The following is a 27590-nucleotide window of genomic DNA, read 5'->3' as shown; positions in this document are numbered from 1 at the left end:
ACCAAGCATTGAAAAATGTAATGCCTACCAAAGTTATAAAGGGCATAGAGCATGACATTTAAGAATTATTTCGATACCTATTAAAAAATTCAGAACTTTGGTACCATGGCAGCCATTTTGATTTGATGAAGCAAAAATGTTTTGGAAATCTTTTTCAAAAACATTATTATTTCCAATCACAAGTCACATTAAGTAAATATACAATCCCCCCTGAATAATTTCAACATCCAGTTATTCAATAAATGAGATTCCCATACTTAAGAAATATATATTCTTATTTTTCACAACAAGCTGTTGTTTGTAATGTACCCCATTTCTCCAAAGGATAATTTCCTCCTACAGTTATAAAATAATGAGACGTGGTATGATTGTCAATGAGAAAACTATCCTCTGATCAAAATGATGTAGATGTTTGCAACTTTTTGTCACTGAATGGCTGTCAATAACAAACAAAACTCATATTACGTAGCAAGATATAAAAGTCTCTGAAATAACAATTTGAAAACAAGATTGAGTCACGACTCAGTCATTACAACTGACAGGACGTGCTGGATCAGCTCCTCTTTACCCGCTATCCACAATGGTGGTTTACTGATAGATGAAACAACGACTTACTACTTTCAATGACGGAAACCAACCCAAGCTGAACAGTCTACATTGTTGTCTATGTAAACACCCGCATCAGCATACACTCCAAAACCCATAATGGATGGGGAAGTGTTATGCCAACTGATGTCCCAACTCATCAGTACTTCATCGTTGTGGTTAGCAGGCTGCCCAGCTGACCAACCTTGCCCTGAAAGCATCTGTTGTAAAGGAAGTAGACTGCAAAATTTGAACAACAATTGTTAATAACCATATGAATTCAGCAACACCAAAATGGTTGCCTTGTTCCAACTTAACAACTACAAAAACACTTAAATGCTCCCCAAATGTCTTCGGCCACCGATATGACCGTGCGAGGGCTGCATAGCCAGTCAAGATCTTTAGAAAAACCCTCCATCATCATCATTGAAAACAACAATGCTGACTATAACATATAACAATTTGATGAATCAATATATTTGAAATTTAGACCTCCGTTTTAAGGATGATTGTTTTTAAGTTTTCATCTATAGTTTGATAATGTTCATAAAATTTTCCTTGGCAGGGATTTACAAAAATTTTCCCATTGGATCCTCGTACTTCTCAAAATACCCCTAAATCATATTTTATTTCTTCAAATTTCATGACGAAATGACTTGAATTCAATGTATCACTCTCCGTATGGATCTCAACTTGAAAAGTATGTACTGTGAACATGAAATATGGAATTACTTTAAATTCAGAAATTATTGCATGCATTTATTACTGTGATTTTTAAAGATTGAACAAAAATTTGAGATTAATTGATGCGATTTCAGGAAAATCTAAACACATTAGAATATTAAAATACTATTATTGCGATACTCACCCAGTGTGACTCTTCATGTTAACAAAAGCCATGAAATAATTTCTGAATTTACAGTATTCTGAGAGATTTTTTTCGTAGGTAATCTACAATATCTATCTTTTATTTTAGTGATGAAATAAGGAACAAGATGAAGAAGAACTATATGTCAAACCCAGATTATTGTTATGAGAAAGTAAACAGAGCTAGTTTGGCCTGTGGTCCTATGTGCAAATGGGCTATTGCTCAGGTAATTATTATTATGCATTACTTATGCATAATTGATTTGGAAAAGTATTAACAGCAAAGAATAAAATTTTTAAACCAGAAAGGGAGAAACAATTTATTTATTAGAATTTGCTTTAAGTTTAACAAATATTGAACATCATATTCTTATATCAATGTATACTAGAACCCACCCGCGAAATCGCAGGGAAATAGAGCGTATGTAAACTGTAAAAAAAATATACTGACTGGAGAATTTCAGGAGAGGTATCAACATTCAAAGGTACTTAGGGACCTGGCACATTTTTTTTTGCCCTCCTCCTATTTTCCAAATACCGATTTTTATACCTTCTGTTTTTCTGCACTCTATGAACATGCATATATACTTTAATTACTCAATACAGAGAATTTCAGGAGAGGTATCAAAAGTCAAAGGTGTACTTATATATCAGTGAACGCCATGAATAGTAAAGGGTCCCCCCAAGATAACCATTGGAATTTATAGTAAATTATAACAAATACAGTAATTCATAGTAAATGTCTGTAAGTATATAGAAATATATCCGCAGTGACCTCCGTTAATAGTAAACCATAGGCGGATCCCAAGGGGGGGTGGGGGGCTGCCCCCCATTTCGTTGAAAAAAATTTGTTGATTATATGGGGAAGCATGAGAGTAACGCCCCCTTTTTAGGTCAGTCAACGCCCCCCTCCCTTATGAAAAGTTCTGGATCCGCCACTGTAAACTAATTGATAGTAAATAGCAAATATTATTCATTTTCGTTTTCCTCCCAAAATAAACCAAACTGAAACACGTTGAGCAAGGATGATACATGCTAGAACTCAAAATGATAGCATAAAGCAAATTCATATACTTTATTTCATAGTCTTTGTATGTTCGAAGTACAGAAAAACACAAACCGGAAGTCTAATCTGACTTAAAGCTTTGTCCAATGACGGGAAAATATCCGGACGCATTCTTTTTCGTTTTTATCCTAAAATAACCCAAACTTAATGATCATAAGAATGGATGACAAATGCGACTATACATGTTACCTATAGGACACAGAGGCAAGATGATTAATTTATTGTGAAAGGAGGAGAAGCGACACCAAAAATGAGGTCTTCTCGTTTAATAGTATAGATATACTTGTTATTTATGCAAACCCTTATTTTACTTTTTAGATCCAATATGCTGACATGTTAAAGAGAGTAGAACCCCTTAGAAATGAATTACAAGAATTAGAAGATCACTCAAGTGAAAACAAGATGAAGGCTGCAGAAGTGAACAAGCTTATTAATGAGTTGGAGAAGAGTATAGGCAAATACAAAGAGGAATATGCTGTACTGATTAGTCAGGCTCAGGCAATCAAACAGGATCTTGCTGCTGTTGAATCAAAGGTTAGTACTCACAGTTCATTATTGAAGGCTGTTCAGTGATCTATAGGTTCTAAATTCTACATTATTTAGTCTCTGGTGAAGAATTGTCTCATTGGCAATCATACCACATCTTCTTATTATACCCCCGCTTTGAAAACAAAGGGGGTATACTGTTTTACCTCTGTCGGTCCTTCTGTCAGTCCATCAGTCCGTCAGTCTGTCAGTCCCATGAATATTTTTCGTCACATTTTTCTCAGGAACTACACTACCAGGATTTCTGAAATTTAGTTTCAGGCTTGATATAAGTCAGCTATACTGTGTGATGCATTTTCAGATTCATCACTCGACAACTTCCTGTTTACCGAACACTTGTATTATTTTACACATGATAATCAAGTTGAAAATTTTTGTCACATTTTTCTCAGGAACTACAATACAAGGATTTCTGAAATTTGGTTTCAGGGTTTATATAAGTCTGCAATACTGTGTGATGCGTTTTCAGATTCATCACTCGACAACTTCCTGTTTACCAAACACTTGTATGATTTTACATATGATAGCCAAGTTGAAAATTTTCGTCACATTTTTCTCAGGAATTACTATACAAGGATTTCTGAAATTTGGTTTCAGGATTTATACAAGTCAGCTATACAGTGTAATGCGTTTTCAGATTCATCACTTAACAACTTCCTGTTTACCGAACACTTGCATATTTTTATGCCCCACCTACGATAGTAGAGGGGCATTATGTTTTCTGGTCTGTGCGTCCGTTCGTCTGTACGTTCGTCCGTCCGTCTGTCCCGCCTCAGGTTAAAGTTTTTGGTCAAGGTAGTTTTTGATGAAGTTGAAGTCCAATCAACTTGAAACTTAGTATACATGTGCCCTATGATATAATCTTTTTAATTTAAATGCTAAATTAGAGTTTTTACCCCAATTTTACGGTTCACTGCACATAGAAAATGTAAGTGCAAATTTCAGTTTAAAGTTTTTGGTCAAGGTAGTTTTTGATAAAGTAGAAGTCCAATCAACTTGAAACTTAGTATACATGTTCCCTTTGATAAGATCATTCTAATTTTAATGCCAAATTAGAGAATTTATTCCAATTTCACGGTCCACTAAACATAGAAAATGATAGTGCAATAGGGGCATCCGTGTACTGTGGACACATTCTTGTTACACTATTAAAATTATCCACTTGCGGCGGGGGTATCATCAGTGAGCAGAAGCTCGCAGTTTCACTTGTTTTTTATATTTGAACAAATCAAACAGTTTTTTAACTACAGTTGTATCAACGGCTAACACAAATCTGGATCCTAATGATGTCAAATTGATGATTAGCACTGATTTATTAGGACCAGACCATAAAATAGCAGCTGGTTGCTACTATTTCAATGGCTTTTGTTTATCAGGTCCAAAGTTTTAAACATATAAGTGATTGTTTACTTGATGATAAAATTAAAGTTATGTGGATGCATGTAAAAAACATTCTTTTGTAAACATTTTCTTGGATCAATTGAGGAAAAGTAGTGTTTACATAGATATTTGATCTTTTTATATTGCTGAAGATTGTATACCAGCCAATAAACAAATTATACTCAAGTGGACATTTAAAAATGGGTTCACATATACTCTTGAAATCCACGAATATCCCTGAAATAAAAATAATCCACTTTATGCCATAACACTTGTTTTAGTTTTGTTGGGATGCTGTCCCACTGATGTATACTCAACATCTCCTCTCACTCTTTTATGTATATTTTGGATAACCAAAAATATCACACATATTTTATAGGTTGGAAGAAGTGTAAATTTGTTGAAGAGTTTGGATGGTGAGAAACAGAGATGGGAATCTGGCAGTGAGACATTCAAAAGTCAGATGTCAACTATTATTGGTGATGTCCTGCTATCATCAGCTTTCATGGCATATGCTGGTAAGTTTATATGGAGAACAAATATATGAAAATTAATATAGAAAGTTTTAACAAAAATGTTAGTTTTACAATTTCTGACCACTATTATAGCATTATGGGAACAGTTTTATACTTAAACATTTCTTGAAGCAGTTAAACACAAGCTTTTCTTATTTATTTATTTATATAGGCCAAATTTACAAAATTACAATATCTAGAATTAGCTTTTGAGAAGAAGATGAAGAATATATGTTTTATTAGAACAGCTGGTAAGAGATACATCATTAATGGAAATTAATTTTCAGGATACTTTGACCAGCAGATGAGAAGAAACTTGTTCACAGCTTGGTCAGCACATCTACAACAGGCACATGTTCAATTCAGAAATGACTTAGCCAGAACTGAGGTATGAAGGCATACTTGATATTTCATTATTTTATAATGGGAATTAAGAAGACAGTAGAATTATTCCTTCATTAGGTCTTAGAAATTGCAAGATTCTATAATCCTTGCAAAATTATAATTTTATTGATGAGTAAAATCCTTTATTGCAGTCACAAAAGGCTTGCTTAAGATCTGCCTTAGCCTTATAGTATTCACAAAATGTATTGGCCTCAGATTAACAAGAGAAACCTACAAACAATAAAATACACAATGAATTTATACATTTTGACATTCCCACACTGCTTTGAAAACTGGAAGAACGTTGGAATTTTAATTCAAGTCATTTCAGGCCAGGTCTTTAAAATAGGCAAAAATGCCAAAATTTCTGAATTTTTTTTTATTTCAAACTTTTGGTAGGAATATTTTAGAATTCAAGATATGCATTCAATTCAGAATTGATACTATATAATTTCAGTATCTATCTAATGCTGATGACAGACTGAGATGGCAAGCTAATACACTACCTGCTGATGATCTGTGTACAGAGAATGCCATCATGCTGAAGAGATATAACAGATACCCATTGATCATTGACCCCTCTGGTCAGGCTACAGAGTTCATCATGAATGAATACAGAGATAAGAAAATCACAAAGACGAGCTTCTTAGATGATGCTTTCAGGAAGAATTTGGAAAGTGCACTCAGATTTGGAAATCCTTTACTTGTTCAGGTAGGATGAATTTAAAGTTACAGAAATCTTAATTTCCAAGATACTATATTGATAGCTAGTTTTGGTCTTTTCAAAAAGTATAAAAAAAAGATTTGGTTAAGTTTTTACTGTTGATGAACACACTATTTTAGCTGGCTTATTTGGATTAAATCTAGTTATAATGAGCTCTAATAATATGCCAAAAAAAAACATATTTTTAAGTAAATAAAATTCATTACACACCATCTAATGTATATTCATATAAAAAAACATAAATGTTCTTATACCCAGAGTTTAAAGAGATGATTTCTTTTGTTTTTCCATTCTTTATAATTGTACTTGTAGGATGTAGAAAGTTATGATCCTATCCTGAATCCTGTGTTAAACAGAGAGTTAAGGAGGACAGGTGGGCGTGTGTTGATTACTCTAGGTGACCAGGATATTGATCTGTCTCCAACATTTACTATCTTCTTGTCCACAAGAGATCCATTGGTAAGTTTGAATCTGTATAATTGTTTTTCAAAGTTTATAAAGATGATTCTTGGTTCAGTATTATTCAACTATTGCAAGAAACATAAATACTAAAATTATTAATATAAAGGCAGAAAAACTGGATTTTATTGTCCAATTTATATTGAGGATATAAGTTTGCAGTTGAGGTTTAAATAAATGTATCTGTTTGTTAATTGAAGCTTAGTTGATTAAATATATTTATATATTTTCCCCACAGGTCGAGTTCCCTCCAGACATATGTTCCAGAGTGACATTTGTAAACTTTACAGTAACAAGGAGTAGTTTACAAGACCAGTGTTTGAACCAGGTATGTAAGTTTGGTGCCAAAGAATTGTCTAAATAAGAATGGTAATGAATACCTTTCTTGAACCCATACCTAACCAAAAACACACTTGAATTATTTGAATTATTTGAATTATCTTGTTATACTAAATTTTGTACAAATATTTTGTATCTAAATGAATATTTGCTAACTTTGTAATTGTACAAATGGTTTCTCAGTTATCCTGCTTCTATGGTAAAAGTAAAATTACTGTTTACATCACTGCACATATTAAGCCATGTCAATTTCTTTAAAAGTCAAACACAACTTATGTTATTAAAAAAAAACAAAAAAACTTAGTTTAAAGGTTAAATTGCAGGATCATAACACTATTTATAAAAATGAGAAGGTGTTTTATGATTGACAAGGAGACAATTCTCCACCAGAAACCTATGCAGATGTTAACAACTATAAGTCACTCATGTATTCAACAATGAGCATTATCCATAACGCTTAGTTAGCTATACAAATAAATGGGGGAAAATTAAATATTTAGGTGCATTAGCTAGATATTAATAGCTCTTTCAGTGAAACGTATCTATAAAGATTCTTTATGTCAAACATAGTAAACATTCAAAAAATTTGATTTACAGGTTGATATAATGAAACAGGAATTATAGCCTTAATTTAGATAATGGATATATTTACTACAATAGAAATTTTTATTTTTCAGGTACTGAAATCAGAAAGACCTGATGTTGATGCTAAGAGATCTGATTTGTTGAAATTGCAAGGTTAGTTCTGAGTTTCAAATATTGATATATCATACAAAGTCAAGGAGTGAACAGATTGACAAGTGTAAATATAAAAAAGATGTGGTATGATTGCCAATGAGACAACTATCCACAAAAGACCAAAATGACACAGACATTAACAACTATAGGTCACTGTACGGCCTTCAACAATGAGCAAAGCCCATGCCGCATAGTCAGCTATAATAGGCCCCGATAAGACAATGTAAAACAATTCAAACGAGAAAACTAACGGCCTTATTTATGTAAAAAAATGAATGAAAAACAAATATGTAAAGTTTATTATCATGTTTTGACAGAGGTGTGGTATTTTTCTGATTTGATGAACACATAAGTATTGGGATATGAAATATGATGGGGAAAATTTCACACACAACCAAGGGAAGTAATAAGACACAAAAATATTGAGTAGAAATAACCTGTCTTTTCTAGTGCTATTGTATTTTAATATGTTATTTTAACGATGAAAGAATAATATATCATTTTAGTGACGAATGAATGTTCTTTTCATTTTAGGTGAATTCCAGCTGAAACTGAGACACCTTGAGAAGTCCTTATTACAAGCTCTGAATGAGTCTAAGGGTAAAATCCTTGATGATAACAGTATCATAACCCATCTGGAGACTTTAAAGAAAGAGGCTGCAGAGGTGGCTAAGAAGGTTGAGGAGACAGACGTTATCATGGCAGAAGTCGAGACTGTTTCTCAGCAATATGTTCCTCTGGCTATGTCATGTAGTAGTATATACTTTACACTTGAGGCTCTCAAACAGGTACATATATATTTATGGACTCTAAGGAAATGATGTCCCACACAAAGCACTGAAACTTTTTATCTATTAGGCTCAAATTCACATTTGCAACAATAATGTCATACAAATATTTTGTTAATGTAGTTTACGATTTGCTTTTCTGAAGAAAAACATTGTATCATGTTAAGTTGAATGTAAAGTTTATAAGTTGCCTGATGTCACAAGGACAGTAATCTTTTCAATATTATCTTGGTTATGTGCTACACTCAAGTGCAAGGGATTGTGGGTACAATCTTTGGTAGGGTCAAACAAAAACTGGTATTTGCTGGTTCTCCCCTAGCCATACAGCATTTATGAATAAGAGCAAAGATTACTCTGTTTGAAGTCATTATAATGTGCTAAAGTTGGGTGACATGTCATCCTGCAAACTGTTACATTGTGAAATCAAATATCAAAAATCTAGCTAAGGATGTTGGTTTAGTATAAAGTAGTTTCACATTCATATCACATTAAAATGTTCCGTTTTGTCTTTTGTCTTTCCTATTTACTATCAGTTTAAAAAGAAGATTGTATAATTTCCATAGATAGATTGCCATAGATAGTATTATATATATATTGTTTTATATCTGCAGGTACACTTCCTCTACCAGTACTCACTACAATTTTTCCTGGAGATTTTCCACACTGTATTTACTAGCAGTGACAAACTGAAAGGACAAAAGGATTATGCTGCTAGATTGTCCATTATTACTAATGAACTATTTGTGGTAAGTTTTATTTGACAAACACCTTGGAAGACAAGTGATTCCTGTAAAATGTATTTATTGAACAATTTGTTGATTAATATAGATATAAAGAAGAAAAATTGAAAAAGATATATAAAAGGAAAAGTCATGTATAAGATGTTAGAAAATAATTAAATAATGCATCATATATTTGAGAAAAGACATTAAGATCATGCATAAATTATTGTAAATTTTTAAAATACTTTTACCGTAATATGAACAATAACTAATATGATATCTAGTTTGAAGTAGTTTGATAATATAATGAATTATTTTTTTTACAGGAAACCTACAGCAGAGTAGGGCGAGGAATGTTCCATCATGATAGGGTTACTATTGCCATGCAGTTGTGTAGAATTTATCTACAAGGAAAACAGAGGTAGGTCTATTGGTTTTACTATAGAATTGAATGTTGTATTCTTATAGTTGGTTTTCACTGCTTCATTAACTTCCTGTTGTCTACCCAAATTCTTGAATATTGGATGAATTAAGTATAAATATAAACAAATATTTTTAACACAGAAACTGCCCAGTCTCCTGGTCAATGAAGTAATATTTATAAATCCTAGAGGTGAAATATAAAAAGCATGCAGAATTAACCTTACAGGTGTTTATGTGTCCGGTCTTGTGAGGAATACTTTCAGAAGTATTAATAAAATGAAATTTACATTGATAATGGTTATAAACAGAAGACAACTTTAATTGATAGTGTGATTCAATTTCTTAACCTCATTTTTGCTTTGTAAGATATTTATTTGTTGCTTATTTGAAGCATGAAGAAATGTTTGCACCTGACCAAAAAAAAACTGAAATGATTTTTCAGATTATCCCATTTTTGTAATGGTATTGTTAATAAAAATATGTGGCATGAAGAAAATGATTGGTAATGAAAATAATGCAGCTTTGAATTTTCCTTTCTTAACTTGAGTTCAGACTTGAATAAATTTTGCTATGGCTTGAATGCTGAGAATTCTGTAGGACAGTAGTGTCTCTAAGAGTAAGAAAACAGTTGAAAAAATGTTAATTTTCAGCTTTAATATTTTTACGATTCAAGCTCTCATTTGCCTGCCAATTCCCCAAGAAAGACAGTATCATATACTCTTTAGAATTGTTTTATGCATGTGTGATATCTTTAAATGAATGTGTCTTTGCACCTGTTGTTTAGAAACAGGAATAAGATTTTAAGGTAATATTTTCAGTCTTTGATGTGTTTTATGATAGCTTAGTTAGAGTAATTTATTTTAAGTCATTGTGTGTTTAGGTTAAGGTTATTTTTGAATAAATGTGTGGTTTAACTAACAATAGCAAGCAGAAATAACGTAATCATTTGTTTTATCAATTAATATGGTGTAGATTTGTCGACTGCAATTTTTAGAAGTGGTTTGTTTGTGTGAACTGTACAAACGTATGTATTAGAAGATGGAGAAACACTTGGACTCTTCATCATATTTACTGATTCCAAGATTACAAAGTGAAAATTTACATAGAAATATGACAACTGCATTAATGATCTCAACATATCTATTGATTTTTTATTATAGAATTTAATGTTGTGTGCTGAAATTTATATGAAATGAAACCAAATGACCTTCACATTTTGCATGAAGCACGAAAGCTCTTCTTGCTAAAAATTTGAATGAATTTTCCGGACAAGAAAGATTCAATATTCTTTTTAAAAATTTCTTTCTTCTAAGCATTGCTTTTATCATTTCTATAATGAAACAAGTGATATTAGATGAATTATTATAAATGTACTATTATAAAATTATTTTATAGTGAACCAAGTTATGAAGAGGAGTTTAATCAGTTTATGAGAAGTCAGGAAGCCCTGATCACTGAGAGATCATCTATTTCTATCCCAGGACTGTCACAACATCAGGTAAGATAATTATCATTTTTGGAATTGCTCAGGTTGGAAATAGAATTAATTGGTTGTGATACTTTTTCAAATACTTTTTATGCCCCATTTATGGGCATTACATTTTCTGGTCTGTACGTTCGTCCGTTTGTCCGTTCGTCTGTTCATCCATTCATCCGTTCGTCCGTCTGTCCCGATTCAGGTTAAAGTTTTTGGTCGAGGCAGTTTTGAAGTGTAATCAACTTGAAACTTTGTACACATGTTCCTTATGATATGATATGATGTTTCTAATTTTAATGCCAAATTAGAGATTTTCCCCTATTTTCAGGGTCCACTGAACACAGAAAATGATAGTGTGGATGCGGTATCTATGTATTGGGGACACATTCTTGTTTTTAATGTTTTTATAATGCAGGCTCTTAAATAATACATCTTTTTTCAATGTATTGAGATCACTTTTCCAAATTAGAGAGACTTGCTTGGAATTGCATTACCATTCACTGATCAATATCTTTCTGTCCATCAGATTCTGTTAGTGTGGTCATATTTCTTTGTGGAACTACAAATCCGAGTTTCATGAGTATTAAGCTTCATGTAATTATGCCATACATTGAGATACATCTTTAGATTCATGGCTCATTAACTTTTTGTTTACTAAATACTGATAGACTTTATTACATGATAGCCATGTGAGAAGCATTTATTACATTTATCTCAGGAACTAATCAAAGTGTTCTGAAATTTAGAACCAACCTTCATATGAACATGCTTTACTGTGATGCATTTTCACATCCATTACAAGTCAATTGTCTGTTTACCAAAAAAAAAAAAGCGTGGGGATCATTAACATGATTAATGAGCACTATCTAACATATCTCTTGTTTTGTTTCTTTGCAGTTAGCATCTGTTGCAAGGCTGAGCAAGCTGAGGACATTCAAAAACATTGTTAAAGAAATCAAAGCCAGTGATGTAAGTTTATATTTATATATAAAAAAAAGAAGAAATCAGAAATCCCAAACTAATTGACACAACTTTTGTATTTATGAATATTCAAATGATTATTGTCAATACTTAAACAAAAGTTTTACATCTATTTTACATTTAATTAATGTATAAAAAACTATGACATTTTTTGTGTTATTTTAGACTTTCCAAACCTGGTTAGAAAGTGCAGCACCAGAACAGGATGTCATACAGTTATGGGAAGAAGATAAACCAATGAGTATGTAATAAGATATTTGTTGTCATCCTAGATGACATCTTCCTCCTCTCATTATATATAATAAGAATATGTGGTATGATTGCCAATTGGACCATTGTCCAATAGAGTCCAATAGAGTCGAAATGAGGTGGATTAAAATATCAATGTACTTTCTTCAACAATGAGCAAAATCCATACTATATAGTCGGCTATTAAAGGTCCCTACAAGATAACATAGGGAAACAATTTCAAAAGAAAAACACATAATGGCATGATATATTGCTATTGTTCTAGTATTAAAATGATTTGGAAGAAATTGAAATCATATTATTTGTGTTAAACTATATACAGCTTGAAAAAAAACTTAATTTCAAATTTCAAGTTTTTGATAAATGTCATCAACAAGGTTTTTTTTAACATTTATGGTGATTTACCCTATTCTTAATCTATTTGAAGCAAGCTCAACTTGTTTTAAATCATTAAAAGAATTTAAATGAACCTCTGCACAAAGGTAAAACATTAGATGAAGATTTCAATAATCATGATGACTTACATTTGACAAAGTGAAGAGTTTATTGTATCAATTGTATCAAGTTTGCTATAAAGTTACATGCAGATTGTTGACATCTGTTATCTTTTGTCTATAGATCCTACCGGCAAGGCAGTAAATGGATTATTGATAATCCAAGCCTTGAGACCAGACAGATTGACTGCCATGGCAAAAGTGTTTGTAGAGAAGTCATTAGGACCTGCATTCTTACACAGTGGAGAAAAAGAACTCAACTTATCTGATATTGTAGAAAATGAGGTAACGAATGTTCTGCCAAATAACAACTGATAAAAAATTATTTATATCATAAAAGAATGAATTCAAATTATTGGTCCAATTTCATTAGGGGAAAAATTGCATATTATGTACTGAAAACAGAATGCCAAAAACAAACAAGGCAAACAATAACAAATTACAACCACTGAAACGCTTTTCTATGGATAAATGTGAGAACTGGGAGCATCTGTTGGTAGTTTCAACTTTGTATTTTTTGTTTAAAGTTAATTCTTAGTTGGATTTTGGTACATGAATTCTGAGTGTTTGAGCTTCCTTTGTTAATGCATAAACTGCTGATTAGTTATTTAGCCAATCCAAGGTCATACTAATGCATAAAAAACATATAATTCATGGCAACGTTTATTTTTCAGATAAAAGCAAATACTCCAGTGTTGATGTGCTCAGTTCCTGGATATGATGCCAGTGGGTGGGTTGATGATTTAGCAACAGAACTTGGAAAACAATTAACACCAATTGCTATTGGTAGGTGGTTTTTATCAGGAGTTAATTTTATGTAGTAACCTTGATGAGAATACTAAAGAAAATCCTAAAATACTTTGAAAATGAAAAGATGACAGAAATGAGATATTTTAAGGAAAGAAAGAAAATGTGAAGACTTTTCAAGATTTTTTGCAAGCATCCTGACTTAATACAGAATTGTTTAATTTTATCTTTTTTTTACGTATGTATTATAAATTTGCTTTATCCTTATTTTAGGTTCAGCAGAAGGTTTTACACAAGCAGAGAAGGTTATTAATGCCTCCAGTAAGTCTGGAAGATGGGTGATGTTAAAGAATGTTCACTTGGCTCCACAATGGCTGGTACAGTTAGAGAAGAAACTACACAATCTGACACCACATCCTAGCTTTAGGTTGTTCTTAACCATGGAGATTAATCCCAAGGTGATACACACATATCTTCTTTTATTGCATGATATACATATATGTGAAGGGCTTTATCCCCATTCAAAATTCATTGATATCATATAGATATGTGTGAAGGTATTTATACCCTCTCATAAGTCATCAATATCATAGATATATGCGAAAGTCTTTACCCCCCATTCAAAATTTATCAAGATCATATTTTTATGCAAAGGTCCTTACCACCATTCAAAATTCATCCAGATCATATAGATATATGTGAAGGTATTAACCCCATTTCAAAATTCATGGAGGAAATACAAAATAATCATTTTTATATCATAGTACACAAGTTTAATTATTTTTTGCTTATTTGAAGCATGAAGAACTGTTTGCACCTGATCAGAGTACACCATCACTTTAGTGTTCTGCAAATGCTTGTTCTCCTGGTCCAAGTTGTGTTATAGCTTTGTTAAATATATGTTGCATGAAGGAAAATAATGGGTAAAGCTATAACTGTTGCAGCTTTAAATTTCATTTACTTTAAATGAGTTCAGACTTTAGTGAATCTTTCTAAAGCTTAAATGCTGGCAATCATGTTTAAAAGAAAACAGAGGGGGGAAATGTTTCTTTGCAGCTTTCATACTTTTATGATGCAAGCTTTCAATATTTTTTGCCAGGCAAATACTCCCAAGAAAGCGACCATTATATATTTTCTTATGAATTGTTTGTTTTATGCATGTGTGAAGTATATAAATAATTGTGACTTTGTACCTGTTGTTAGATACATGAACAAGGGTTCAAGGTAATAAAGTTTGTCATGTGTTTATATAATAGCTTAGTTAGAGTAGCTTTATTTTGTGCCGTTGTTTGTTTTTTGTTTGTTTTATTTTTACATAAATGTGTGGATTAACTAAAGCTAAATAACAATAGCAAGCAGTTATAAATTAAGACATTTATTATATCAAATAACACAGTGTAGCTTTTATCAGCTGCATTTTTCAGCAGTGTCAGTAATATATAAAAAGGGTTCTTTGCACTGCGTGAAATAGTAAACTAAATATAATAAAAGATACATTGCATAAATTGGTTGTATAGGAAGCACTTTTTCCATTTTATGAATTCTATGTAGAAAATACACTTTGACATGCAGTTTAATTACTGATTACATGACTAGATAGTAATCATTTACTAAGAAATGATGCAACATATTTCTCAAGTTATCACAAAGTTCGAAGTGACACAATATGTCATAGTTCTGTCATTGCACAGTAAAGATCTGCTGCATTTAACACTTGGTACTGCAAATGTGAATTGAGAATAAAACAAAATGTTTAAATCTCAACAAGATTTTTCTTTTTTTATAAATAACTTTGATGTGTTTTCATGCATTTGATCATCTAAGAAGCTGAACCACACCTACACATTTGTTCAGTTGTGTAAACTTAAGAAATATACTTATATATATTACACAGATTAAAGCAGAAATGATGGCATCTTTATGCTTAGTATAATATAAACTGCTTTCTCATACATAGAATAATGTATACAATCTGATTGGCTTTCACATTAATACAGCATATATTTTACATATTTCTAGATTTACATTTATAATATAAATGCTAGATTTCTCAAAGGAGATTTAAAAAAATGTAGTACAGAACTAGTAATTAGAAAATTTTGAACAACTATAAGTGTTGTAGATCTTTGCTAACTGTCAGTCTTATATTTTCTTATTAAAGAATTTGTTAACTAAACTACTGCAACATGCTGTTGAAAAATTGGGTCTAGTTAAAAGATCAAATCTGTTGAAATTTGATTTAAATTTCAGTTATGGCTTTGACAAGATTCAACAATACCAAATATTGATATATTACTATTTTGATTGATTATGTTTTGCTCTACTGATTCCTTCCAAACTTTGAAAAAATATCCTATTTATATAAAATGGAAGTGCCATGAATCATCTAAGGAAATGATGCATGTAATTATAATCATATTGTAAATTAATTATAAAAATGACACAGAATAATTCAGCTATTTGTCACTGTACAGCCTTTGACAATGAGTAAACCCAATACCACATTGGCTATGATTAATCATTTTGTTTATCATGCTCTGATGTATACTAAGAATGGTTATGTGTGTGTGAATGCATGGTTTTTAAGTCAGAGAACTAGAAATGTATATGAATGTTTGACTATGGATAAACTGGCATCATGGAAATATTTCTTGTGCATGGAGATATTAGTATATCAGAGTTTTTCATACTGTGCATTTGTGTCTCTGTGAGTACTAAAATATCACTAATTTTAAATTAATGGTTAATACCAGAACTTGTCCAGATCCTATTTAACATGTATAAGTATTAGCCTAGACTGGACAGCTCAGAATCAAAACATTTTTAATTTGGTTGTCTTCTGCTGGCAAATTACCTGATGAGTTTGTGCTTAAAAACTGTCACAGTATGTTTAGCCAAGATCATGTCTATATCACAATAATTTTATTTGTCCTGATAGAAAGACAATCCTGTAAATATTTAACATTCATCCATTATGTTTTAATGACACCTAGATTGATTGTTCTTGGACTTCATGTTTCAGGAACATTGTGGAATCCTTTCTGGGTTTTTATTTGATTGAAATGTAGTATTTGCCCATGTTGTCCATAAACAGTCAGTAATTGTCATATAAGAGAATTCAAATATTGTAATTTGGATTTTTGTTCTTTTTTTTGTCTCTTGAGAAGTCAAAAATGTCAAAAATTATTTATTCAACATCAGACATGATTTATTTTATGTTATGCACATGTCCATTTAAGAATTATCTTTATATTCAGCAAAACATTTTACCTTTGTAAAATAAACCCAACTAATTTAGGTGTTAAACATTGAACTCAAAGAAGAATTTTATTACAGTAAATGTAAAAATCATGTGACAATGTTGTTACAGATATGTTTTAAAAATAATTAGAAACCAATTTCAGTTATATCATATTAAGTTTAAAATAAGATATTTGATTATTTATTTTCAATGCGATGTTATCATGAATAGAAATAACCTGTGCAGGGAAATTTACAGCGGACACGCATCATAAATGAACCGTGAAAGACATTAAAGATAATTAAAAAAAATAACAATCAATTGCGTTAGCATAAACAGTTGCACACACATACACATATGCAATATAGATATATGTTTTCTATGTATATCAAATTTCTCCAGCACTTTGTCTCAGATATCAGTCTTTATCTTTAGTTCATCTCAGAATTCATGAGCTTTTGAAGTTTTGAACAAAGTTTATTTATAGGTTGACACTTTTGAATATACCTGTTCTCAATGAATGCTGATTTTTTTATAGCCAAACTACATAGTTGTGCTTTGTCTTATTTTTATTCTAAACAATTTTTACAATTTTGTAGATTCCAACAAACTTGCTTAGGGCTGGAAGAGCATTTGTTTTTGAACCACCACCAGGTGTCTCTGCTAACTTGTTGAGAACTTTCAGTACAGTTCCAGCATCCAGAATGTGCAAGGTAATATCACACAAACTAATACATGCCAGAAATATTCAGGCCAGAAATAATGCATTTCATTTGCACATTTAATCAAGGGTAATGTTATTCTGTTCTTAAATTAAAAAAGAAAAGTTATGCAATTTTAAAAAGGTATATTGATCTTTGGACACTTAGCAAAACAAAAAAACAGCATTTTCTACATATAATTTTGCCTTGCATTGCATGAAGGACCTTGATTTAATTGTTGATTAAATTATGCAAATAAAAATAAATCTTCCTCTAACTACAAAATGTTTAAGTAAAAATGTATTTGACATATCTCTCTGTTTAAAAGTGACTTTGCTTATTAGTTATAGCCAATGGTTGATTAGCCCTAATAAAATACATCAGAATAAGGAGTTAGGACTAAAACAGTTCAAGTTTTATAGTGGATGTTTTAATTAGCTTAAACATTTAACCATAAAAAGATTTGAAAAATCTCTCACTTTTATATGAAAAAGACTTCAATCATTCATTTTTAGGGATTTATATAAGTGTGTGTGTAAAACTATGCTGTTTTTTATTTTAGGCACCAAATGAGAGATCTCGTTTATACTTCCTGCTAGCCTGGTTACATGCCATTGTACAGGAGAGAATGAGATATACACCATTAGGATGGGCCAAGAAGTATGAGTTTACAGAGTCCGATCTGAAGGTGGCATGTGATATGTTAGATACATGGATAGATTCTGTTGCTATGGTAGGTGTCATTATGTGATATAAATCATATATTGTAGCCCCTCTTTTTAAAATAGAAAAAAATGGTTTATCTATTGGAATGACAATCAAAAAGATGAAAAATGAGTTGATCTATTGCAAAAGTAATTTTCTAAATAAAAAATCGGCTAAATCAAAAGATAAGGTGAGCAATATATTTACAGTTTATTTAGCATACGATTATTTTCTATACTTTTAGCTCTTCAACTGTTTCAGTTCATATACATCCTTGGCTTTCAAATATTTGACGTTGAGCCTTCCTGATGAAGGTAAATGCAGAAAAGGTTTTGGCCCCATGAAACTAACAAGTATAATTCTCTATTCTTTTTTCACAGGGAAGAACCAATGTTCCACCAAACAAAGTACCATGGGATGCTATCAGGACTTTGTTGTCACAGTGTATTTATGGTGGAAAGATTGATAACGAATTTGATCAGGTAAGAATTTTATAAAGGATACATTAGAAAAAGAAATCATGACTTTATTTTGGACAAAAGACATCGTCAATTAAAGGGAACAGATTAATGATAGTCAAATTAATAACCTTTTTATCCCAGTGCTAAGCTTTTAGAATTAAAAAAAAAATAAAGTAATTTACCTACTTGAAATGCAGTATTTTAATTTGAGCAGCAGTGGAAAATTTGTCTTGTTATCAACAGTTACTGACGGCCTTTGGCTCCTTGTTTATAGAGTTCTATGTATGTCAAGAAAATACCAGTTTATAGATCTAAAGCCATTAAGTGGGAGAAGTAGATTAGAAGGATGAGGTGTCTTATAAAAAAAGAACATACTTGCATTAATGAAACAAGTTTAAATTTCTAATTTTAATTTTCAGAGATTATTGACAACATTTATACATAAGCTGTTCTCACCAAAGAGTTTTGAAGGAGACTTTACATTAGTGATGAATGTTGATGGCAAAGGAAAGAAAATACTGATGCCAGATGGTGTACAGTGAGTTGTTAAATGTTTAAATTTTGTCCATGTTGGGGTAGTTTCCTAACATCTGGTGTAAAAATGTTCTGTTTTTATATATTCTGTAATCATCTAAGTAGCAATTCATACTTGGGATTCATTCAAATTCATTGGATATTAATTTTCTTAGGTTTTGAGGGTATAGGTAAAACACCAATTTAAACGATCAACAAAGTACAAAAGCTCTATAGGTTTGTATGCAGTCTTTTGCAAAACCTCCAAATCAAATATCCATGAAATTATGGAAAACTTGGTATCCGTGAAAATAAATGAATCTACATTATATACACATTAGGGATATGCTGTGTACAGTAAATACATCCTTAAAGTCATTTTCCTGTTGTTTTATGAAATCTTCAACCTATTTATCATTATAATTTTCAGGAGAGAACAGTTTGTTCAGTTTGCAGAACGTTTGGAATCAGATAGACAAACTCCAGCATGGTTAGGACTACCAAACAATGCAGAGAAAGTCCTTCTTACAAATCTGGGTAATCTTTTAATTGGAATATTGAATTTGTAATTTCCTCTACAGTGAATATCCAATTGTGTTGACCATTGGGATTATACCCCTGGTTTAATAAAGTGGAAGTATACTGTTTTACCTCTGTCTGTCTGGCCATCCAATGAATGTTTTAAGTCACATCTTTCTAAGGAGCTACATCATAAGGATTTCAGAGTTTATATAGTACAGCTATACTGTGTGATGCCTTTGCAGATTCATCACTCAACAACTTCCTGGGCTGACTGGGGGTACCATCATTGAACATTAGCTTGCAATTTTACTTGTTAATGCTGATTTAAGCAGTATTTAAATCCAATAATTGTCAAGTTCAAGTAATCTTACTATTTTTAAAGTTCTTTAACAGTTATCTACAGTACTATCATATTTGTTATTGTAGGAGCTGAGGTAATAGCTAATTTGATGAAGATGCAGATATTGGAAGAAGATGATGATTTAGCCTATGGTGGTACACCTGATGAAGAACAGAAGATTGTAGATGGACGTCCAACATGGATGAAGACATTACATACATCTGTATCTACATGGATGACTCTTGTACCAAAGGTAATGTATGGAGAGGGATTTAATTTGTAATCAGTCATAAAACTTGACTCAGTACTGGGAGTATAAAATTTGTGCTCCAAACACCAATTCCAGTTTTTTGATAGGTAGATAACTATGGATTGGTGATAATTTTGCTCGAAAATTTTATTACTACAAGGCCTGAATTCTTTATCTGACTAGATTTATAGTATAATTTTAAGAAAAAAGCTGTCTAAAGTTGTTTTTTTCTGCCATATGAATAAAAGGAGAAAAAGTAAGAGACTTTCAATCATGTTTTGACTGATAAGTTAAGATTATTTAATTATTTTGTTAGTATTTGAATTACCATGAATTTTGGGGTTGATATGAATACGGGTAATTCCTGGTTTATGAGAAACAAATATTACTAACCTTTTAACACACTAACCAATTAAATGACTAACATAGGGTTTTGGAGAGCATGAACATGTAAGTATAAAACCTGAACCAATGCTTCCTGTTCTGAAATAAGCAAATTATTCATATTTATAGGGCTTTTCAAATTAGAATTTTACTCTCAGAAGTCACACAGTCTCAAGTTGGCATGTCCCATCAACATAATACATGAACAAGATGGACAAGTAAATATTAACATTGAACTCTTATATAACTTTTAAAGAGTTAATCATTGACTACATGGGTTCAAAGGAAATTAATCATAGTTAATTGAAAAAACTGATGAAATATTTTTTTTGAATTTTTATTAAAATGAAGGAAACAAAGGAGTAGGTTCAGTAAGACAGACCCCTTTTTGGCCCCAAAATATAGCAGTTTTACAAAATTGTTAAAATGTAAACCTTTAGTTATTTATTGGACAGTAGAATGCTTCTGCTATATAAATATGGGCTGTTTTTGACAATACAATGCACATATATCCGGTACTAGCACCATTAAGTCATGCTAAATTACTGAAATTCTCATAATTCTAGCATTTTAGTTAAATTTTAGACGGTTTTCGTGTAAAACGAAAGTGGCCGCATTCGTGTTCATCCTTAATATTGAAATGTAAGTTGTATTTTATGATAATACATAACATATATAAAGGTTGAGGATGAACACGGATGCGGCCACTTTCATTTTTACCAAAAACCATCTGAAAAGTGACATTTTTCGGCATATTAGGTAGATTTTTCATATTTGAGCTTGAATCGGATCGTTTTTAATGACTAAATCTGTTAAAATCTTTCACATAAACTAATTAATTCAAATAAAATAGACACTTAAGTGTTTAAAAAGTGGTCAAAATCTTTCATCAGATGAACCTGAAATTTGAGGCCAAAATCGGTCCTTACCGGACCTACTCCTTTTGAAAGATTGATAGAGGAGCTCCTGTTGTATGAAAGATCTCAGAATTTAATATTACCTCCAAAGGACTTGCCAGCTTCAAAGCACATGACCGTGTTTTCATCTGAGTTTTTAATTTTGCACATCTAATACTCATATAGAATAGTGTCATGAATCTGACTTCTTTGTACATGAAGAGTAAAAAGTTCTATTTTGAGAAGTCTTATTGATATTATCACAGCAAACTGTGGATTTAGATATATTATATACACATTCCATTATAATGACCATTGCTCTTCATTACATTGCAGGACACAAACTATTCAAACATATATAATCTAAACTTTCCATCACAATGTTTAAGGCTGTTGAATTATATGTAATAATCTCGAGTTAGACAGCATGGTTTCAAATCTTTCAAAAAACATTTTAATATAGGAACTGTGTTTACCAAACACAACTACTATTTATTTACAGAACATTCTTGCACTTGTTGTATATCTAGAGATAAAATAGTTCCTGTCTCATCATTTCTTATACTAAGTATTGATTTAACTCAACTTCTAGAACTCTTTTAAAGATTCAGCTATGAATGCATGATACAGTAATTTTGATTATAGATTGTCAGCAACCACCGATCAGTCAGTTAAATGAAAGAAAATGGAATACAAAAAAAATTGTGGAAGAGAAATTGTTCTTTTATCTATTGTTTTAACTACATGCATGCATTAAAAACTTATAGCTTTTAACAAATATGTACTTTACCTTAAAATGTTCATCAAATGCTTAGAATTAAATTATTAAAACTATAAGATTTCATATACTTATAAAGGTGCATACATTGTAGTTGTGAATAAGTTACTAATTTACTAATTGAAGACTTAAATCTACTAACTTAGGGTTATGAAGAAGTGGTAAGTAAACCCCCAAAGCTTCCTCCAACCTCCAGGGGAAATACCAAATATTTTATGTCAATCAAATGGTTTTTCAGAGAGATGCACAACTTCTAATAAAATTTTGGGAACAATGCCAATTTTTGTAGTGCATTGCACTAAAAAAAGTTTTTTAAAGATCTAGCATTCTGAAAAAACATTTAAAGTGATGAACCCTTTAGCACATTATTTTGACAGATAAAACCATCCATATTTTTATGAATATTTTTAAATAGAGGTATTGGTTTATTTTTGTTTTGTAGATGGTAAAGGAATTTTTACTTATATAACTATTTTGTTTAACCAACTACTAATTTTGATAAGCCTTTTTGTTAAAAATGAGGGTTATTTTTATTTTTCTAATGATTTTCTTATGACAATATTCTGGTCAAAAGACCAATTACACTGAAAACTAGTTTCACAACCTTTCTTACAATGGTGGGAAAGTGGAACCTTACTAATCCTTGTTCAGTAATTGTACCATAGCCTACCTACTTTAAAATTAGTTCATGTAACCTATACAACTTTTCTTCGTTTGAATAATTTCACTGGTTGTTATGAAAAACATTGCTATTAATAAAATTCCAATGCACAGAAGAGATACCTCCTATTTAATTCTCATGCTCAAAAGGGACCACATTCAATTCCCATGTTCAAAAGTTACCTCACATTCAAATCCCATGCTAAAAAATGTCCACACATTCAATCTCCATGCTCAAAAGTGACCACACATTCAATTCCCATGCTCAAAAGTGACCACAGATTCTATTCCCTTGCTCTAAATGACCACACTTTCAATTTCCAAGCTAAGAAATGACCACACATCCAATTCCCATACTCAAAAGAGACCTCTCACATATTTAAATCCATATGCAAAAGCAACCACTCAAATGTTAAAATCCAATACTCAAAAGAAACTACATATGTACTAACTTATTCATTCACGTTTCTAGAAGAGAGCACTTAGATTTTCAGTTCCTGTGTATAATATATCATGTATATTCTCACATATTAAAAAAAAAAACATGTTTAAAAGATACCACTCATGTAATCATATCACTGCTCTATGACATTACTGGCCAATATTCTGTAGCCATAAAACAAAGTATCTGTGATATTAACCTAGAGGTTATATAATTTCAGTCTGTTGGTGCCATGAAGAGAACAGTGGAAAACATTAAGGATCCATTGTTTAGATTTTTTGAGAGAGAGGTGAACTCTGGAGCTCAGTTGTTACATGATGTACGACAAGATTTACATGACGTTATGATGGTATGTTCTGGGGAGAAAAAACCTACAAATCACCACAGAACTATGATGGCTGATCTTGCCAAAGGTATATTATATGTAACTTTCTTACACTTTAATACTTTCTTCTAGTCTGCTACAAATTTGTTTCTCTCAAAAACTCAGAAACAAAACCTGTTCAGAAAATGTTATCCAGAGAAGTAAGTTGTCTTGAAAGTTAATTGGTCTAATTATGTTACCAGTAATTCTACTGAAATCTATTCATTAATGATGGAAAAAGCTGCTCAACTTGCAGATTAATATTATTTTGTATATATATTTTTTTTAAAATAAAGATCTTTGTTTTCTCAGTGTTTGAATTATATTTTGTCAAATTGTTAAAAAAAAAATATTTAGACAATTTTGTTATACTGATTTGATAATAATGTATGATTCCTTCCTATAGGTATAATACCCCAAACCTGGAGAAGATACACAGTACCACAGGGTATAACAGTCATTCAATGGATTACAGATTTCTCTACTCGTGTTAAACAGCTACAGAAAATAGTACAAACCACATCACAAGGAGGAGCTAAAGGATTAAAGGTATTTACTGCAGAATCACATTTCTTGAATGAAATAATGGTATAGTTTTATGACATTGTCGTTACATGTAAAAATTTTAATTTTATCAAAGTTTACATTTTGAGGTTAGAGGTCACTTATGTTAAGTCAATGATATTTGATATGCAGTTGTATTAGTATTGACATTTATCATTTCCATGAAGATTATTTGACCCGGCACCGTCAGTCTCAATTTTTTAATGTTTTGCATATTTTACATGTCAAAGTATTTCCATTTAAATTTCAATATTGGCATTTTACTTTAGCTATGATAATTACATACAGGCGAGACATATCTCTTTGTCAACATTTTTTAATTCCAAATAAAACCTTATTTTCTCTTAAAACTTTCTATTGAATGGTTCTGTAGTCGAGTAACAATTGGAATAACAAATGTTTTATGCATTATTTTCAGAATTTGACAGTATGGTTAGGAGGCTTGTTCATACCTGAAGCTTACATTACAGCAACAAGACAATATGTAGCTCAGGCCAATAGCTGGTCACTAGAAGAACTTTATTTGGATGTAAGTAGATTTATCTTTCATATAGATATTGCTGATCATTATTTAAATGTGTGGTAATATTAGAGAATCATTTTTGTGTTACATATTACTATGATGTGATATACAGACATCTTTTCCTATCAATCATAAAGTAGATAGTACGACATGACACATGACTTAGACCCTGAAACTAAAAAGACTATGAAATTCCTTGATATTCACAAGATGAAATAGTGTTATCCCCTTAGTGAATTAATATCTTTTGTGATGTAACTGAGATGCCAATAAACAGGTCAAACATTAATATAAAAGCATTCCCCGACAATCAAGTGTCATTATGTTGTAAAACTCCTATTTAATATATATATGATTAACCTGTATATAATGTTGGATAATCAGAGAACCAGTGTCTATCATACTTCATTCATTTTACAGGTGAAGGTTACTGATGGTAAAGACAACATCGATGCTTGTAGTTTTGGTGCATCAGGTATGTCTGATATTATTAATTTTTAGATTGTTACATATTTGTCTAATTACAATGATCCATTGGATAATGATATTGAGTTTAGCTTGGTTAACAATGAGATATATATTGACATATGTTTTACCCTAAAAGCTTCACACAAGTCTGTATACATGTTATTTGTACATTGTAGGTTTGATTTTACAAGGTGCTGTATGTAAGAATAACAAGTTACAACTGTCTACCACTATCTCTACAGACCTACCATTGACTCTACTCAGATGGGTCAGGTAAGTACACAGTATACTATCAACTCATTCTTCACTTGTTCATTAAGACATTTGTTATGTTGACAACATTAAAAGGAAAGCAATGAACAAATTCAATTGGCATGGTGCATTGAATCCTCTAGTAGTCTAACATCCAATAGCCTGTTTTGCCATATTAGGATGTAGGATGTCAGAGCAGTCTTTGATGAAATACATTAAGCTTTTTGAAATAATTTAATTTAGTTGTCTCTGGAAACATTGTTGAAAAATTCTGCATGCCATTTAACCTTTGTGTATACTGATATATCTAGTCAGTTCGAACAAATGGGTTTTACACAGCCAAGTCAAGTATATTTGTTTTACATGTACTCATATTAAATGAAGCCAGGTCATTGGCTATAAGGTTAGCACTAGGTGAATAATATTTTTAAGTTAACTGGCATTTATTGGGTCATATGTCTAAATAATTTTAAATGCGCCAACAAGAGAAATTAAAAGCTACCATTTTGAATTTGTGCAGTCCAAGAGTCCATGTAAGTGACTTGGACCAATCAATATACAAATCTTTATCTCAATCAACTCAAATTTTTTATTGATCCCTCATTTATTGTTAAAATGAAGTAAACTTGGTTTATTTAGAACATTCTTTTGTAAATTTATAAACATTTATAGATTATCGTTGGTCATCTCAAGGAGATTGATCTCGGTTGAGCTGGTACGGTAAAAGTAAGAAAACTTGAGATGACCAGTGATAATAAGTTTATTGCCATTTTACCTATGAAGACGTTGTTAATTTATTACATTCACAATGCATGTGCGTGCTCCCCTAGTTTCTAGTGATAATATTTCATATCACTTGACTTCACTGAGAAAGGAAATAATCAGTCAGTAAGAAGGAAGGAAAATTTTGAAAAATAGCGATAAAGATTATTATTACTCTTCAAAATAGCTGAGTGATGTGGCCGTTTCATAAATAGCCTTTTAATTATTTTTTAGATTGAATTATATGCATAATTTAGTATACTTATGGCGGAATATAAATGAACTGTATCTTAGGAACTTATATCAGTTGAAAAGATTGATTTTATTTTAAGTTCTATATTTTTGAATGAAGTGTTTGGTCACAAGTAATAAATAAGATCTGATTTGGTGTTTTTTTTTCAGACTTGATTTGGAGAAAGAAAGAGAAGGAAAGGTAACTCTTCCAGTCTACCTGAATGCCACCAGAGCACAGCTGTTATTTACTTTGGACTTTGAGACAGAAGGGGAAGGATCTGGTAAAGGGCATAGTTTCTACGAACGTGGAGTGGCTATGATTTCTTCTGACCTTGGATAGACTTTGGGGGAAAAAAAGATTTATATTCTATAGTGTAACTTTTCATTTTGTTGACTTTTTGAAAATATATTATATAATTCAATGCTATGGGTCATGGTATAATACATAATTTACACTTAGTAGCAGTGATATATATGGGTGAATATTGATAAACTAATCATGCTTCAAACGATTGTTTATGAAGTAACAATAATACTGCAATATGTAAAATTTGATTTAAAACTTTTACTGGTCAAGGACCACCCACCATCAGTGACCAGTTACCATTATTTTGCCTTTTATGCTAAAACTAATTCTTATTATGACATTCTGCTTTAATTATCAAACCAATATCTTTACTTCATTTGTAAAAACATTTATTCTGTTTAAACCAATAAGGACAGGGAAATGCTGAGGCTTATTTTTTTAACACATCTACAAAGATGTGTGAGGGGTACATGACTTCTAGCTTTATGACGTCTTCGAATTTGAGATGCTAACCGTTTTCAAATGCATCAGCTTTAAATCTTGATTAAGAATACAAATTTTTATCAATTTTTTTTTGTTATAAAATTCTAAATTAAGATCTGTGTTCCTATTCTATACTGTGTAACTTGTTAATTTCAATTGTCCTAGAGAAGGAAGAAGAGCTTCTTATTATCGAATCGATGGAATGAGGACAAATCACCTCCTCTTGCTACACAATATTCAAATTTGACCTAAATCA

The 27590-nt window shown here is 31.2% G+C and overlaps 1 protein-coding gene across 10 annotated transcripts in view; it reads left to right on the top strand.

Moving 5' to 3' along the window:
* Positions 1–26890, top strand: part of LOC139517356 (cytoplasmic dynein 1 heavy chain 1-like) — a 75134-nt gene extending 48244 nt beyond the window's left edge. For 2 of the 10 annotated variants that reach the window (XM_071308305.1, XM_071308304.1), the window contains exons 62-93: positions 1562–1679; positions 2837–3052; positions 4824–4962; positions 5247–5347; positions 5801–6055; positions 6380–6526; positions 6765–6854; positions 7543–7603; positions 8138–8391; positions 9003–9137; positions 9440–9534; positions 10932–11034; positions 11911–11982; positions 12160–12235; positions 12862–13022; positions 13412–13523; positions 13758–13942; positions 14688–14708; positions 17325–17438; positions 17989–18159; positions 18512–18613; positions 19012–19130; positions 19536–19642; positions 20054–20220; positions 20647–20667; positions 22422–22436; positions 23598–23790; positions 24148–24290; positions 24724–24834; positions 25249–25303; positions 25473–25569; positions 26713–26890. In XM_071308305.1, coding sequence (XP_071164406.1) covers positions 1562–1679; positions 2837–3052; positions 4824–4962; positions 5247–5347; positions 5801–6055; positions 6380–6526; positions 6765–6854; positions 7543–7603; positions 8138–8391; positions 9003–9137; positions 9440–9534; positions 10932–11034; positions 11911–11982; positions 12160–12235; positions 12862–13022; positions 13412–13523; positions 13758–13942; positions 14688–14708; positions 17325–17438; positions 17989–18159; positions 18512–18613; positions 19012–19130; positions 19536–19642; positions 20054–20220; positions 20647–20667; positions 22422–22436; positions 23598–23790; positions 24148–24290; positions 24724–24834; positions 25249–25303; positions 25473–25569; positions 26713–26884 — 3928 coding nt within the window. In that variant the 3' untranslated portion in view covers positions 26885–26890. The remainder of the gene's footprint in view (positions 1–1561; positions 1680–2836; positions 3053–4823; positions 4963–5246; positions 5348–5800; positions 6056–6379; positions 6527–6764; positions 6855–7542; positions 7604–8137; positions 8392–9002; positions 9138–9439; positions 9535–10931; positions 11035–11910; positions 11983–12159; positions 12236–12861; positions 13023–13411; positions 13524–13757; positions 13943–14687; positions 14709–17324; positions 17439–17988; positions 18160–18511; positions 18614–19011; positions 19131–19535; positions 19643–20053; positions 20221–20646; positions 20668–22421; positions 22437–23597; positions 23791–24147; positions 24291–24723; positions 24835–25248; positions 25304–25472; positions 25570–26712) is intronic. The other 8 variants (XM_071308309.1, XM_071308308.1, XM_071308311.1 and 5 more) reach the window with 5 other exon arrangements.
* The last annotated feature ends 700 nt before the right edge of the window (positions 26891–27590 follow it).

The sequence above is a fragment of the Mytilus edulis genome, chromosome 3 (genome assembly GCF_963676685.1).
Source record: "Mytilus edulis chromosome 3, xbMytEdul2.2, whole genome shotgun sequence".
NCBI classification, from domain to species: Eukaryota; Metazoa; Mollusca; class Bivalvia; order Mytilida; family Mytilidae; genus Mytilus; species Mytilus edulis.
The sequence above is the reverse complement of the archived record's forward strand: the minus strand, read 5'-3'. Positions and strand labels throughout refer to the sequence as shown.